Genomic DNA, 15213 nt, shown 5'->3' with positions numbered 1-15213 from the left:
TAGTGGGTGAGCCTTGCCGGTGGTTCTCAACCTTGACCGCACCTGAGAACCATCGGGGGCGCTCTGGGGGGGCTCGGTGTTCTGGCCAGAATCAGTGCAGGGCGGACCCTGGCATTAGCACGCATTTTAAGAAACTGCCATGTGGTCCTAGTGTGTGGTCAAGGTAGTTCGGAGCCTTTACTATGGAAAGCAGACAGGGGTCCTAACGATCTCCTGGGTCACTAGGTCAGTCCCAGTCCCAGTGAAGATCAGGCGAGTGAACGAGTTTTGAATCTTAACACACATTACCAGAGTCAGGAAATAATTATCACAGGTTATGTGTTGTTCATTTACACTCTGAGGGCTTGGTGTCTCTCCCCTCCCTTTGCTGGTGTGTAGGTGAGACTGAAAGACTCGCTGGTCAGCTCCCTTCAGTTCTGTAAAGCAAAAGATGCCGAGCTAGCTTGGATAGATGGAGTCCTAGACATGAGGGTGTCCAAAGTGGACACAGGCGTGATCCTAGAGGAAGGGGAGCTGAAGGACGACGGAGAGGACTCAGAAATGCCAGTGGACGCGCCTTCAGACCCCAGCGCCCTGGCGCAGCAGAAGGCCATGAAGAGCCTGTTTGGGGATGACGAAAAGGAAACGGGGGAAGAAAGTGAGATCATCCCGACTTTGGAGCCCTTACCCCCCCACGAGGTAACAAGCACGTGCCGCTTCAGGCTCTCCCTTAATTCGTCACCCTTTGGGTTGTGCTTTTATGTTTTTAACTCTTTACAATGTGTGTCCTATGTAGGCTGATTTTGGAGTTTTAAGAAAAAGATGACTTAAGATCTGGGTTATGTGTGTGCACCCGTGAGCGTGTGTGTGTGTGTGTGTGTCCTGGATGGCAAGGGCTTGATAACAATTTAAAGGAGACCTTTAGGGGCGCCTGGGGGGCTCAGTCAGTTAAGCAACCGACTTCAGCTCAGGTTAAGATCTCACGGTTTGTGGGTTCGAGCCCCGCATCGGGCTCTGTGCTGACAGCTCAGAGCCTGGAGCCTGCTTCAGATTCTGTGTCTCCCTCTCTCTCAGCCCCTCCCCTGCTCACACTTTGTCTCTCTCTCTCCCTCAAAATAAATAAACATTAAAAAAAAAATTTAAAGGAAACCTTTAGCAAATGTAAGATCCATGATTGCTTCATGATTGATTTTTTTTAGTATTTAAATTTTGGGTGTTTTTTTAATGTTTATTTTTTATTTTGAGAGAGAGGGGGGAGAGAGAGAATCCCAAGCAGGCTCCACGCTCAGTGAGGAGCCAGATGTGGGGCTCGATCCCATGACCGCGAGATCTCAACGTGAGCTGATATCAAGAGTCTGACACTTAACCAGCTGAGCCACTCAGGCGCGCCTCAGTATTCAAATTTTGGTCGTGAGGATTACATCACCCACCCGCTTCCTGTCAGGAGAGTTGTGGTTTCCTAAGGCTGTGAAACTCTTGTACTCTATTTTCGTGTGTTGTCAGTTCAGCTGAAATCGCTTTTGGCTTCGATATAGTTAGAAATCTTTTATTAAGTATGGATATAATCTTACTCTAGTGTTTACATGTTCTCAAGAGATAATCCAGTTAGCAGAGATTGCAGGTAATTAACTTACAGCAGTGTTAAAACTGTGTGCATGCAGGGCCCTTGAGCCTTTCTGTGCAGTAAAGAATAGAGACCCAGCCTCTGTCGTTGGACTCCCTTCTAGAAATACTCTTGAGACTGGGGCAGGAACTCGAATCCCTTTCCTCTCTGTGCTAACGCTGCTAGTGCTCATCAGGGCAATTTCCAAGTAGCAGCGTTAGGCTGAACCGCTTGTTTTTCTGCAGCGAAAGCCCCTGGCGTCTGCTGCGTTCACTCTGAGGGAGAAGGGAAGGTGAGGCCGGGCTCGGGGAGAACTCTGCTCTGAACTGAGCGAAGGAGCAGGATCTGGAAAATGATTTTTTTTTTTTTTTTTTTGGTTCACTCTGCCTCCTGGCACTCTGCTTGACCCCCCCAGGCAGTGGGTGCGTGAGGAGCATGACATTACCAAGTGTCTCTCTGTTCCTGCGAGGCATGACTAATATAATCGATGGGGAAACATCCAGAAGCTGTGAAGGGCTTTGCGATGTTAAATAAGGAGGGAAAATTCAGAATAACGACTTGGAATGGGACTTAACAGCCTTGATACCGTATGTCAAAGGTCTTCCAGGAAAACTAGAAAAGACCTTTGCAATCATGTGTTAAATCTCACTTTATTCGGTGCAGCTGTGTGTATGGTGTTTCATTTGAGGTTATTCTTTCCCCTTTAATGTTACCTAAGGTTCCTGGACATCAGTCAGTTTTTATGAATGAACCGAGACTGTCAGACTTCAAACAAGTTCTTTTACGGGAGGGGATTCAAGCTGAATTTGTAGGGGGCGTACTTGTTTGCAACAATCAAGTAGCAGTCCGCAGGGTAAGTGTGTGTTTCATCGGGGAAGTGTTGAAAAAATGCTTCCTTCTGATGTGTTGCCATTTTGAAATTTGTAATTCTTGATTGGTAATTTCACAAACTGGAGATCCGTAATTTATATTCATAATGATGACCTTAAAGGCTTATAAATTTTGGTTATTATGTCTGCATATTAATAGGAAATGTATTAAAGTTGTGTTTCGTTTTGTTTTTACTTTCTAGACGGAAACTGGCCGCATTGGATTAGAAGGCTGCCTTTGTCAGGATTTTTATCGGATAAGAGACCTTTTGTATGAACAGTATGCCATTGTGTAAAGGACGGGATGTCAAGAAGTATCTGCCTGACCTTTCTAAGAAAAATGGGTTCTTATCCTAAGCTTTTGCTTTATTTGTTTTGTAACATACAAAAAAGAATCGCCAGAAAAATCTAACATGCATTCGATTTTTTAAAAATGTAAATAGAGTCCGTTTCGCTGATGCTCAAATGAGCATTCTACCTTTGGACTTTCAGAATGACAGAGGCTCTGACAAGTGTGCAGGCCGGAGTGCTGAAGATTAGTGGTTTCCTCGACAGATGCCTCACTCTAGAAGGGCTTTTACTTGGATAAGACAGTGCAGCTTAGCAAACCAGCTCATGGCCTTAGAGAAACATGTTTGCATGAGCTCTTGCAAACGGTTTCTTACGCATTCTGGATTGAAAAGTGAGAATTATTTAGAAAAGATGTGTGCTATATAAAAAAAACGGATGAAACCGTTTTTTTGAGGCCTGTGTGTTTAAAAAACAAAAAACAAAGCGTGTGCTCAGACTCGTAGGAATTCTGATATGCAGTTGGGACGTGTCTTCTTTCCCTCGCCTGCATTTCCCGGGCATTCACTCTAGTGTGAGCTGGTACACATTTGGGTCAGAAATCAAGTTCTATTTCTCCCATTTCCTGTTTTATCAGGATTTTGTTGTTCAGTCTGAATGATAACACCACCATTTGAATATACACAGTGCAAAAGAACTCCTTGATGCATACATTTAGAAACATCTTAGCTCTCAGCAAGGTTACTTTATTGGAAACTGTTGCGTGTCTGTTTTTAAGGAAACAAATGCTGAACCTATTTTTATAAGGTAAGAGTATAATTCAATCAAAAGTGTGAATGTTTTCATCCCTTAGGCTTGCTCACTCCTAGGGATCCTGAAGCGGTGGCTGCATTTTATGTACCTGGCTACAGAAATAATACTGAAGTTGGATGAGGTCCTCCTGCGTTCCTGTCTGTGTTCGGGCTAGCAGCCCTGGCATAGTAAAAACCACTTACTGTGTGTTTAAGAGTAAAAGATGAATATATGCAATTCTCGTTGAACTTGAAAATGAAAATCGTGTTGCCCCATTGTAATCTGTTGATGCTTTTTCAGTGTGTGACTTGATCACGGCAGTCCGTGAGCTTTATTTCCTGAGTCATTTAAGCCCTCCTCTTCATACTTAGCGGTTTTAGAAGGATCATTCTTGTTTAACTTCTGTGGATCTATGTATAGTACCTGCCAGGGATACCAGACTAGAATTATAATTTCATTCAAAGCTTACAAAGAATTTATTGTGGGTTATAGTGCTAAATGCAAAGTTACAGTTTTCTGATACTGAAAACCAGATACGCAAAACAACATTATAGAAGATGATGGCGAAGAGTATGTTTTCTTTGTAGAGCTTTGAAAAAAACTTCCCTTAAATTCTTGTCACTGAAGAGAGGGATCCTAGAATCCTGTTTCTATTCCAGGGGAAAGAAAGTCTGCATTTGTTACAGTGCTTGAAGCATCTGGTTATACATATTACGTTGCAATCCCGATATTGAAAACTGGTTTCTTGTTTAGCCTTTTTATTGTCCTCTGAACAGGAATGAAATCTTCAAGTACTGCTTGAAGATGGCTGTGCTAGCTACTGTTAGTGCAAGAGCAGGACTTTGACCTCTTCCTAGATGACAGTATGACTGAACTTTCTAGAATGAAGACATTTGTTTAACCTTGGTTACTTAAGAAAAGTATAAATGTCAACAAGGACTATAGATAAATCATGAACTCAGAGGAACTTTCAGAACTTTGTTTAAAGGCAAAATAAGTGGAAGTGGACCTTCAGCTGATATGTATAAATAACTGTGTTAAAAAGAAATTTTAGTGTCCTGTTTGTTACAATGAGATTATAAATGTCAAGTTTCAGTACAATTTTTGTTTTGTTTTGTCTTCATGAACCAATAGGTGGTCTGAAACTATTGAAGACATCAATTTTCTAAGGAAGGCCTTAAAAACATTTTTTTTTTAATGTTTATTTCTGAGAGAGAGAGCGTAAGCAGGGGAAGGGCAGAGAAAGGAGACACAGAATCCAAAGCAGGCTCCAGGCTCCGAGCTGTCAGCACAGAGCCTGACGTGGGGCTTAAACTCACGAACCATGAGATCGTGACCTGAGCCACAGTCGGCCACTTAACCGACTGGGCCACCCAGGTGCCCCAGGGAGGGCCTTGTTTAAAAAAAACCAACCTGACATTTAATTCACATACCATAAAATTTACTCCTTTAAAGTATATACCCACTCATTAGTCACTTCCCATTTTTCCTTCACCCTACCCCCAGGCAACCATCAATATATTTCTCTGTGGATTTGCCTATTCTGAATATTTCATAAAATGTGGCCTTTTGTGTCTGACTTCTTTCACTTAGCATATTTTCAGGATTCATTGATGGGACAGGTAGCAGCATCTTTTTAATATGGTTGAATAATACTCCATTCTGTGGATATACCACAGTTTGTTGATCCATTTATGAATTGATGGACCTTTGGGTGGTTTCTACTTTTTGGCCATTATAAATAATGCTGCCATGAACATTCCTATATGACTTTTTATATGGATATGTGTTTTCACTACTTTTAGGTAGGATTGCTAGATAAACGATAGATAACTCTTGTGAGAAACTGTCCGTTTTCCAAACTGTATTTCCAAAGTGCCTATACTGTATAACATTCCTGCCTGCGCGGGTCAGGGTCCCGGTTTCTCCATACCCGCAGCAGCACTTGGTACTCGCCTTATTTGGTTTTTTTAATCATTCTAGCCTGTGTGAAGAGGTATCTCATTGTGGTTTTGATTTGCATTTCTTCAGTGACTATTGATGTTGACTATCTTTTCTGTACTTCCCGGCCATTCGTGTGTCTTCTCTAGAGAAATGTCTGTTCAGATTCTTTTATCTATTTTTTAGTTACTAATCCTTTTTATTGTTGGGTTATAAGTTTTTAAATACAATTTGGCTACTAAATCCTTACCGGATTTGTGATTTGCAAACATTTTCACTTTCTCGATTGTGTCCTCTGAAGCACAGAAGTTTTTATTTAATTTTGATGAATTGCGATTTATGTTTTTTTTCTTTTGGTTCCATGTATAATTGGTGTCATATCTTAGAAACCACCGTTTCGTGCAAGGTCACAAAGATTTATACCTATTTTTCTCCTAAGAGTTTTATAGTTTGAACTGACTTATTTTGAGCTAATTCTTATGTGTGGTGTGAGGTAGGAGTTCCGTTTCATTCTTTTGCATATGGCCATCCAGGTATCCGAGCGTCACTTGTTGGAAAGACTGATTTCTCATAAAATCCTCACCACTGTTGAAAATCAGTTGCTCATAAATGAATGAATTTTTTTTGGACTCTCAATTCTATCTCATTGATCTGTATCTGGTACTATAGCTTTGTATTCAGTTTTGAGATTGGCAAGTGTGAGTTCTCCAACTTTGTTCTCTTTCAAGATTGTTTTGGCTTCTCTGGTTCTCTTGCATGCCAGTGTGGATTTTAGAATCAGCTTATCAATGTCTGCAGAGAAAAAGTAGTTGAAATGTACAACTTGAAATCTTAACAATGTTATGGCTGAGAAAGACTGTGGAATTCGTCTAGTTCAGTTCATTTATTTCTGTATTGGATGAATGGGCCTCGAGAAGGGAAGGGGTTTGCTTGAGAGCCTCCTAGCAGGCCAGAGTGGGAGTGGGACCCAGCCTTATAGAGTCCGTTCATTCCGTACTAAATGAGTGGATCTAGAACCCGTTCAACACGAAGATAAGTGTGTTGAACTAGACGAATTCCACAGTCCCTACCATAACACTATGAGATGTTACGCTGTAAATTTCAACTAGTTTTTTTCTTCTGCATTGCCATGTCTCAGGTCTTTAGTTTACGTTCACTTTGCTTAGGGTTAATATGTTCAGTTTATCTGCTCTAAGAACACCCAGCACCTGTTCCTGCTTAGGACAGTAGCATGCTGAGAGAGAGGGTGATTTTCATTCTATCGGTGGCCAGTTAAGGGCAGTGGGGTGTGGCAAATGTCACCTTCTCTACTTTCCTTTGGTTGTAAGTTTCTGGTAGTTTATCTCAGAGTTAGTGTCCTTTAAATGTTGATGAACTGATTACCACTAACAGCAGTCCAGTGACTGAGAGGTTAATTGTCTTGGTGGTGGTTGTTCCTCACCACCCCCAGCCCTCCTCTTCTCGCCATTCAGTAGCTGCAGAAGGAACCTGTCCGTGCAGATGTGCTGGGACCCGGAGAAGGAACGTTCAGGTCTGCCTCCCGAGAAGGGGTCAAGGAGGGTATTTTTCTTTTCCTTTTGATTGTCTCTCACTTTTGACCACCTCCGTTGTTTTTATGAGAAGATAACCAAGAATAACCAAAATAAATAAACCCAGGACTTTGCTGAAAGCAAGGGTATCTTTGTTTCCGCCCCCCAAACAGCCTTCTCCTTTTTTGTGCTTTCTGTTTATTGCTCAAGACTATTTCATTTTAGTTCCTGAAGTCAAAATATGATTTCAAGGAGCAAAAAAAAGTTTGGAGGGTTTTAAATTTTTCTTCACTGTAGTTGAATAGAACCAAAATTGTATATGCTTTTTTCATGAAATTGTTTGTGGATTCCAAGGGTCCTGCTCAGATTTTTGATACCGCCCAATAATTTCAAGTGGGGAATATACAAAAGATTCATAAAGATTTAGCTACATCATTTTCTGCGGTTTTGCTGATTGTCATGTCCAATATCCAATTAATTAATCGTTTTTCCTTTTTCCCCTCTAACAGTTTTTTAAGGCACTGCTAAGTTGTGCATTCCCACAGATCTCTGTGGGAAGCTGTTCGTATTCCAAGGGCGCTGCTGCTGGCCTTGTGTTTAATATTTTTGGAGCTCTTGTTTCTCTTTAGATTCATTTGCCAAGCTCATAAATGTGAGTTATTTTAGAGAACTTGTGGTCTTGGCCCCACATGACATTACCGCTTGATTCTAAATGATGAAGGAAAAAAATCACTTCTTGTATAGACAGACATTTGCTACCATAGGAGATTTTTTTTATATTAGACAGTCATTTAACCCCAAACTATAATTAAAACCAGTAGAATATACCAGAAATCATAAAGATACTCTAATTTCCACCATAAGTCATGGTTCCGGGTTAAATTTCATATTTAAATATCAAAGGACATGAGTCTTTAATGAGACTCTGGGAGTCCTTTATCACAGAGTTATGAGAAATAATTACTTATCCTAAATGTACAGGATTCAAATTCTCAAGGCTTTTCGGTATCTCCTATATGTGATTTTTTTCAAGGAGATAAACGATTATAGGAAGAAGGAAGCATGTTTAATGAGGGAAGGGGATTCAGAATATTGTGTTTTTTTTAACTACCAAGTAGAATTTCATATCTACATTATTGCCCATTAAGAAAAGCTTCTTTCACATTTATTTCCACTATTTTTAAATAGTTTTTACCTGCAATAATGAAAGCATCGCGCAGGGATTTCTCTAGCAGTGTAAAAACAAGTACAAGAGATTTCTGTTCGCTGCAAGACCACTTGTATAGATTTTATTTAACTTATTTTGGAATAATTTGTTTATTTTTGTGAGCAGGGGGAGAGTGCAAGTGGGGGAAGGGCAGAGAGAGGGGTGCAGAGGGTCTGAAGCAGGCTCGACGCTGACAGGCTGACAGCAGGGAGGCTGATGGTGGGGCTCGAACTCCCAAACCGTGAGATCAGACCTGGGCTGAACTTGGGCGCTCAACTGACTGAGCCACCCGGTGCCCTGGAATCATTTTAAACTGATGGAAGAGCTACGAGGATCATTCAGAAGATCCCACCTATCCCCCTGGATTCAGCTGTTAACGTCGTGCCATATTCACCTTTTTCTCTAGAAGTGTACATGCTAGTTTTTGAAGGGTTATGATACCAGGTTGCTGAAGAGCGCTGGTCAGCTAATGTGTAGGAGAGCCCTCACATGGGTTCGTCTGGTGTCTCACGATTAGAGTCAGAGTATAAATTTTTGGCAGGAACACCAGCGAAGTGATGCTTTGTAATATCAGGACGTGCTTCATGTCAATTTTTGCCCGTACCAGGGATGTTAATTTTTAACGGTTGGTTATGTGTGCAAGGTTTTTTCACTGTGAAGTTAATAAGTATTTGTACTTAATTAATGAGGAAGAAGTGTCTTGTGGGGAGCTACTTTGAGACTATATCAATATTTGTCTTGTATAAATATTTATCCTCTGGTTTTAGCATCCATTGTGGCCTTGCCAAATGGTGGCTAATTAGACTACATGTAATTGGCATTCCAGTGTAAGCACTTTATCTTCTCTCCTACTTATTTACTTAGCATGCATTCAGTCATTCATTCATTCATCTATTTACTGTATCAGTATGGAACATGGATTCTGTTTTGTAATCTACAAACGACCATGATTTATTATGATCCTGTAGGTCCCCTAGATTTGGTTCAAGGGAGCACTTTCCAGCTGGCTCTTGTGTTCTTTGATGTGGTCTCAGGCTGTGTGTGTGTATGTGTGTGAAAACATTAAATTTGCCATCCTAACCACTTTTCAACAAACTGTTCGGTACTGTCAAGCGTATTCACGTTTTTGTGCAACATCTCTAGAACTTTTTTCATCCTGCAGCACTGAATCTCCATTCCCACTAAGCGCTAACCCTCGCCCTTGGTAACTACCTTCCTACTTTGTATCTGTGACCTTGACTGCTTTAGAGTGTGAGTGGAGTCCTGTAATAGTTGTCTTTTTTGGTACTAGCCAGTTTCACTTAGCATGATGTCATCAGGGCTCACACATGCTGTAGCAGGTGGCGGGATTTCCTTCCTTGTTTGTTCATTTCCCTCTTGGAGAGTCCACGGTTTCTCTATCCACTCATCTGCAGTGGGCCTTTTGGTTGCTCCTCTCACTTTGCTGCTGGGACTCCGGTGGTGATGAGCATGGGTGGGCGCGTATCCTGCCTTCCATTCTTTCTGATAATGTGTCCAGTGGGATCGCTGGGTCATATGGTCATTCTCTTTTTAATTTTTTGAGGAGCTTCCAATTGTTTTCTATAATGGCTCCATAACTGTTTTTCCCATGGTTCTTTGAAGTACTTCCTATCTTGTATTACTCCTGCCCAATCCTGGGATCAGCTGTTTCTCCAGAGTCCTGCTTTAGTTGAGTAGAGGACTGTATTTAGAAACAAGATCTGGGTGCTAACTTGTGCTCACTCGCTGTGCTTTCGTTGCTCCTGGGTCCTCTGAGCGGAGGGTAGGGAATGTATCATCTGTGTTTGCTCCCCATCTGTCCTCACCCTTCCACAAGATCTGTTCAAGTTTTCCCCCTTTCCATACTCCTACTTTCACCCTGTAGTAAAAAATGGGGATCCCATGATCCTCACTATATTCACTCCCCCTGGGATCAACCAATCTCCTGACCACCGGGCTGACTGCTTTCCTCTGAACTCCCCCCCCCGCCCCCCCACCAGGGCTGCTGTGCCTGGAGTTTCCACCCTTCCCAGTCCTTGGTGGCACCTGCCGATTGAATCCTATGGTAGGGATTTTAAAGAAGGCACCTTTGGCTCACGTGGTGGTGCCACAGCAGGCCTGGCCCTCCAGGTCACACGGTGGTCTGGTGACGGGGCAAGAAACAAAGATAAAGAAGGTTTCTCCTGTGAATGGCACTGTTCAGTCTGGCAGTTTTGTCTTGGTTATTTTGTTACAATATTTTCCTCATTACTTTCTACACTAAGTCAGAGTAATGAGTACAGGGGCGTAGGGTCCGTGGGGGAGAGTGAGAGGAAGGGGGACAGTGGGTCTGGTGGGGAGGCTGCCACACGGCAGCGAATCCAAAATGCCCTCCGAGCTAAAACACATTAACAGTTAAAGATCTTCATTTCTGTGTTCGTACTGTTTTATACCTGTCCTTGCAAAAAAAGACTGCCTGTCAGTTCGTCATTTGGATCATCCACCAACTCTTAAGCTTTAGGAGTGTCAGGACCAAGTTCACTGTACCAAGCGCTGAGGTGTTCTTTTATTAAACTCCGTTATCCTTCAATCTTCCCGATCCGTAGGAGGAGGAGTAATACCGTGCCCTGGACAAGTGCTGCTTAGTGAGCTCAGGATGGGGTCCAGTTACGTAACAGACGTGGGAGCCTGTGCGGTGATGATTAGAACTTACTCCTCCGTGAGGAGATGGAGTCTGTGGCCATAATTATTTCCATTGTAGACATCCAGTTCACCTAATGGGGATAATTGCTCAAGAGGTTCTTTTTGTTTTGTTTTTTGTTTTGTTTACAAAAAAATAACCAAGCAATAGTAGCTAGCTGACACCGAGCATTTTCTGTGTAGCACATATCACGCTGAGTGAGTACTTTACATGCAGCATCCCACTTAATCACGATGATCACGGTGCCATGGACCCTGTCACTACACCATTTTACAGATAAGGAAGCTGAAGCCGTCGTCCGCCGGCTCTCACGCACGACGGCGTCATCCTGGGTGCTGGTTTCGACCTTTCTCAGAGCTCTTGGTTCTGAGCAAAGGGAACTGTCTGGCTGCCTTAGGAAAAAACAAGTTTATTGGGACAAAAACCCCAGATAGCTCTGAGGACCCGGGCAACAGACCCAACAGTTCGCAGGCACCACTGAGGGAACGAGCCAGCTACAATTTGGGCCCCTCACCACACACAGTCCTGAAGGAAATCCGTCACTGGTCCGGCTTTGGTTACAGACTCTGCCAAGACAGGGGCACCCTGTCAGTCACACAACAGACCCCCCAGTCAGTGGAAGGGGTAGTTAAGCGCACAGGCTCTGAAGTCAAGGCCTTCAAATGCCCAGGGCACCATTTTCTATGTGATTGGGCCAGTAACTTTGTACCTCACTTAGCACCTAAACTGTACAGGCGTACCCCGTTTTCTTGTGCTTCACTTAACTGCACTTTGAAGTTAATTGTGTTTTTATAAATTGCAGGTTTGGGGGCGCCTGGGTGGCTCAGTCGGTTAAGCGTCTGACTTCAGCTCAGGTCATGATCTCACGGTTCGTGGGTTCAAGCCCCGCGTCGGGCTCTGTGCTGACAGCTAGCTCAGAGCCTGGAGCAGCCTGTCTTCAGATTCTGTGTCTTCCTCTCTCTCTACCCTCCCCTGCTCGTGCTGTCTTTCTCTGTTTCTCAAAAATAAATAAAAAACATTTAAAAATTAAAAAAAAAAAACAACAACACAGATTTGTGGCAACCCTGCATCAAGCTAGTCTCTTGGGACAATTTTCCCAATAGCATCTGCTCACATTGTCTCTGTGTCACATGTTGGTAATTCTTGCAATATTTCTTATTCTTTTTTTTTTTAATTTAAATAGTTTATTACCACGTTGGTTTCCATGTAACACCCAGTGCTCTTCCCCACAAGTGCCCCCCTCCACGACCATCACCCACTTCCCCTTCCCCCCCTCCCTTCTAAGCCCTCAGTTTATTCTCAGCATTCAAAAGTCTCTCATGATTTGCCTCACTCCCTCTCCCCAACTCTTTCCCTCCCTTTCCCCTTGGTCTCCTATTAGGTTTCTCCTGTTAGACCTACGAGTGACAACGTATGGTATCTGTCCTTCTCCACATGTCTTAGTTCTCTTAGCATGACTCCCTCTAGGTCCATCCACATTGCTACAAATGACCAGATTTCATTCTTTCTCATTGCCATGTAATACTCCATTGTGTATATAAACCACATCTTGATCCATTCATCAGGTGATGGACATTTGGGCTCTTTCCATGATTTGGCTATTGTTGACAGTGCTGCTATGAACATTGGGATACATGTGCCCCTATGCATCAGCACTTCTGTATCCCCTGGGTAGATCCCCAGCAGTGCTATTGCTGGGTCATAGGGGAGTTCTATGGATAGTTTTTTGACGAACCTCCACAGTGTTTTCTAGAGTGGCTGCACCAGTTTACATTCCCACCAACAGTGTAGGAGGGTGCCCGTCTCTCCACACCCTCTCTAGCATCTAGTTCATTTTAGCCACTCTGACCAGTGTGAGGTGGTATCTCAGTGTGGTGTTGATCTGTATTTCCCTGATGATGAGTGACGCTGAGCATCATTTCATGTGCCTGTTGGCCATCTGGATGTCCTCTTTGGAGAAGAGTCTGTTCAAGTCTTCTGCCCATTTCTTCACTGGATTATTCGTTTTTCGTGTATGGAAATTAGTGAGTTCCTTGTAGATTTTGGATACTAGCCCTTTATCTGATATACCATTAATTCTTGCAACATTTCTAACTCTCACAGTATTTCTAACTTTCCTATTCAATTTGTTATGGTCATCTGTGATCAGTGATCTTTGCTGTTACTATTGAAATTCTTTCGGGGCATCACGAATGTCATCGACATACGATTGCACACTTAATAGATGTTTTGTGTGTTTTGACTGCTTCATTCCCTCGTCTCTGGGTGCTTGGGCTTCCCTGTTCCCTGAGGCACAACAATATTGAAATCAGGCCAATTAATAGCCCTGCAATGGCCTCTACACATTCCCCGGAAAGGAAGAGTCCATTGATGACGCCAGACTTCATTGTTGTCTTTTTGTAAGAAATCGCCCTGCCACCGTAGCTCCCTTCAACCCTGAGGTCAGCAGCCAGCAACACTGAGGCAAGACGTTGGCACCAGCAAAAAGATACAGCTTGCTGAAAGCTCAGACGTTGGTCAGCATTTTTTTTTTTTTAGCAATAAAGTGTTTTTTTAAATTAAGGTATATACATTGTTTTTTCAGACATACTGCTATTGCACACTTAATAGACTACAGTACGGTGTAAACATAACTTTTATGTGCACTGGGAAGCCAAAATATTCATCTGACGTGCTCTGTTGCAAGATTTGCTTTATTGTAGTTGTCTATGCCCAAACCTGCAGTATCTCTGAGCCCCAACGGGGATGGTGCTGTTTCTAAGGGTTGAAGGAGGATGAAGTGATGCGAACCATGCAAAGCAGTGGGTGTGCCCGGCACACGGTAAACACCTTAATAGATGTTAACAATTTTTAATGCCACTTTCACAGATACTGCCTCATTTGCTCCTTACTACAACCCTAAATGTGCGCATCACCTCTGTTTTCACAAATGATGGAAACTGGCTCTGGGGGAGGGGTTCCTAAACAGCTTATTCAAAGCCTCACACCTGTAGTGAATTGGGTTCTTTTACCATGTCACTTGATCTACATAAAGGTCCTAGTATTTACCCTTTTAGCTTTCAGAGGAGAATCCTTTAAAGTAACTTCTAACGTTGGGGCGCCTGGCTGGCTCAGGTAACCTTCCAACTCTTGATTCCGGCTCAAGTCATGATCTCACAGTTTGTGAGATTGAGTCTGACATCGGGCTCTGCCCTCACAGTGTGGAGCCTGCTTGGGATTCTCTCTCTCTCTCTCTCTCTCTCTCTCTCTCTCTCTCTCTCTCTCAATAAATCAACAACAACAAAAATCACTTCTAGTGTTTTACAGTTTCCTCTAAATAACAGTACAGTTTATACCATATGACCTAATGCAGAGCTAAGATATTTTTTAGACATTTACTAAGATTAATTTAAATACAAAACTTTCTGGTTTGGTCAAAGTGATGATGTATTAATCTAGAGACACTGAATCTTTATTGCTGATTTTATGCTATTCCCCATAGAATTACAGAAAACAGGCATCCCTTGTTCAAAAACGAGCATGAGAATCTTGGAACATATTTATCCAGGAATGCTTATATATTGATTCCGAAAAGCCATCTAACACAAGACGGAGATAGGGAGGTTGGGTTAGGATTTCATCAAGTGGGTTTCTAACCCTTTCAAAGCTATTTGCAAAGGGTCGTTGATGGATATGCACTAGTCTGAAGTAGCAGATTCTGCCCTCATTTTACCTTGATACTTTATAAATTTTCTGGTTGAGGGTATTGGCAGCAGGTTAAGAAACTTTGCAAATGACCTGCTGTTGGAAGTACTAGCTCTTGTATGAAAGACAGAATAGGTACCAATGGGGATCCTGACAGTTTGGACAATGGGCTAAGAAAATGGACTTTCACCTGTCTCTCTACACCAGTGGCATACGTATATAAGGGAAAGAAAAAGCCTAGAATTCTAGGTTAAAAAAGCATTTTATTGGACTATAAGTTGAGTATAAAGATGGCTGCCAAAAAGGGTAATGGCTTAGAGCCATCTTACTAATAGACTAATGGACTCCCTAATTGCTAATAGACTGTTCAAAATAAAGATGGTGATGTCCTGCTACATTTCACTGGTAAGACCTTGCCTAGAGCCCTTCATTCAGTAAACATCCCCCCCCTTAACTCTCCTCTGTAATAAGGAATAAATGCATATTAAAATTTAGAGGGTATAGAAAAGCCCAGAGAAAGAAGAAAAAAATCTTTTACAAAATGTAGCACTTTTTATCATTTTGGCCTCATCCCATATTTTTAAAAATGAAATGTTTATGAAATTAATATGTATACAAGTTTTCACTGTGCCTGTAGAGAA

The 15213-nt window shown here is 42.4% G+C and overlaps 1 protein-coding gene across 2 annotated transcripts in view; it reads left to right on the top strand.

Moving 5' to 3' along the window:
• The window catches only part of CPSF2 (cleavage and polyadenylation specific factor 2), a 29590-nt gene extending 24958 nt beyond the window's left edge, over nucleotides 1-4632 (top strand). For both annotated transcript variants that reach the window (XM_029951776.1, XM_029951775.1), the window contains exons 14-16: nucleotides 379-678; nucleotides 2301-2435; nucleotides 2655-4632. In XM_029951776.1, the coding sequence (XP_029807636.1) occupies nucleotides 379-678; nucleotides 2301-2435; nucleotides 2655-2747 (528 nt within the window). In that variant the 3' untranslated portion in view covers nucleotides 2748-4632. The remainder of the gene's footprint in view (nucleotides 1-378; nucleotides 679-2300; nucleotides 2436-2654) is intronic.
• Nucleotides 4633-15213: the final 10581 nt, after the last annotated feature.

Source organism: Suricata suricatta, chromosome 9 (assembly GCF_006229205.1).
Source record: "Suricata suricatta isolate VVHF042 chromosome 9, meerkat_22Aug2017_6uvM2_HiC, whole genome shotgun sequence".
Classification (NCBI taxonomy): domain Eukaryota; kingdom Metazoa; phylum Chordata; class Mammalia; order Carnivora; family Herpestidae; genus Suricata; species Suricata suricatta.
The sequence above is the reverse complement of the archived record's forward strand: the minus strand, read 5'-3'. Positions and strand labels throughout refer to the sequence as shown.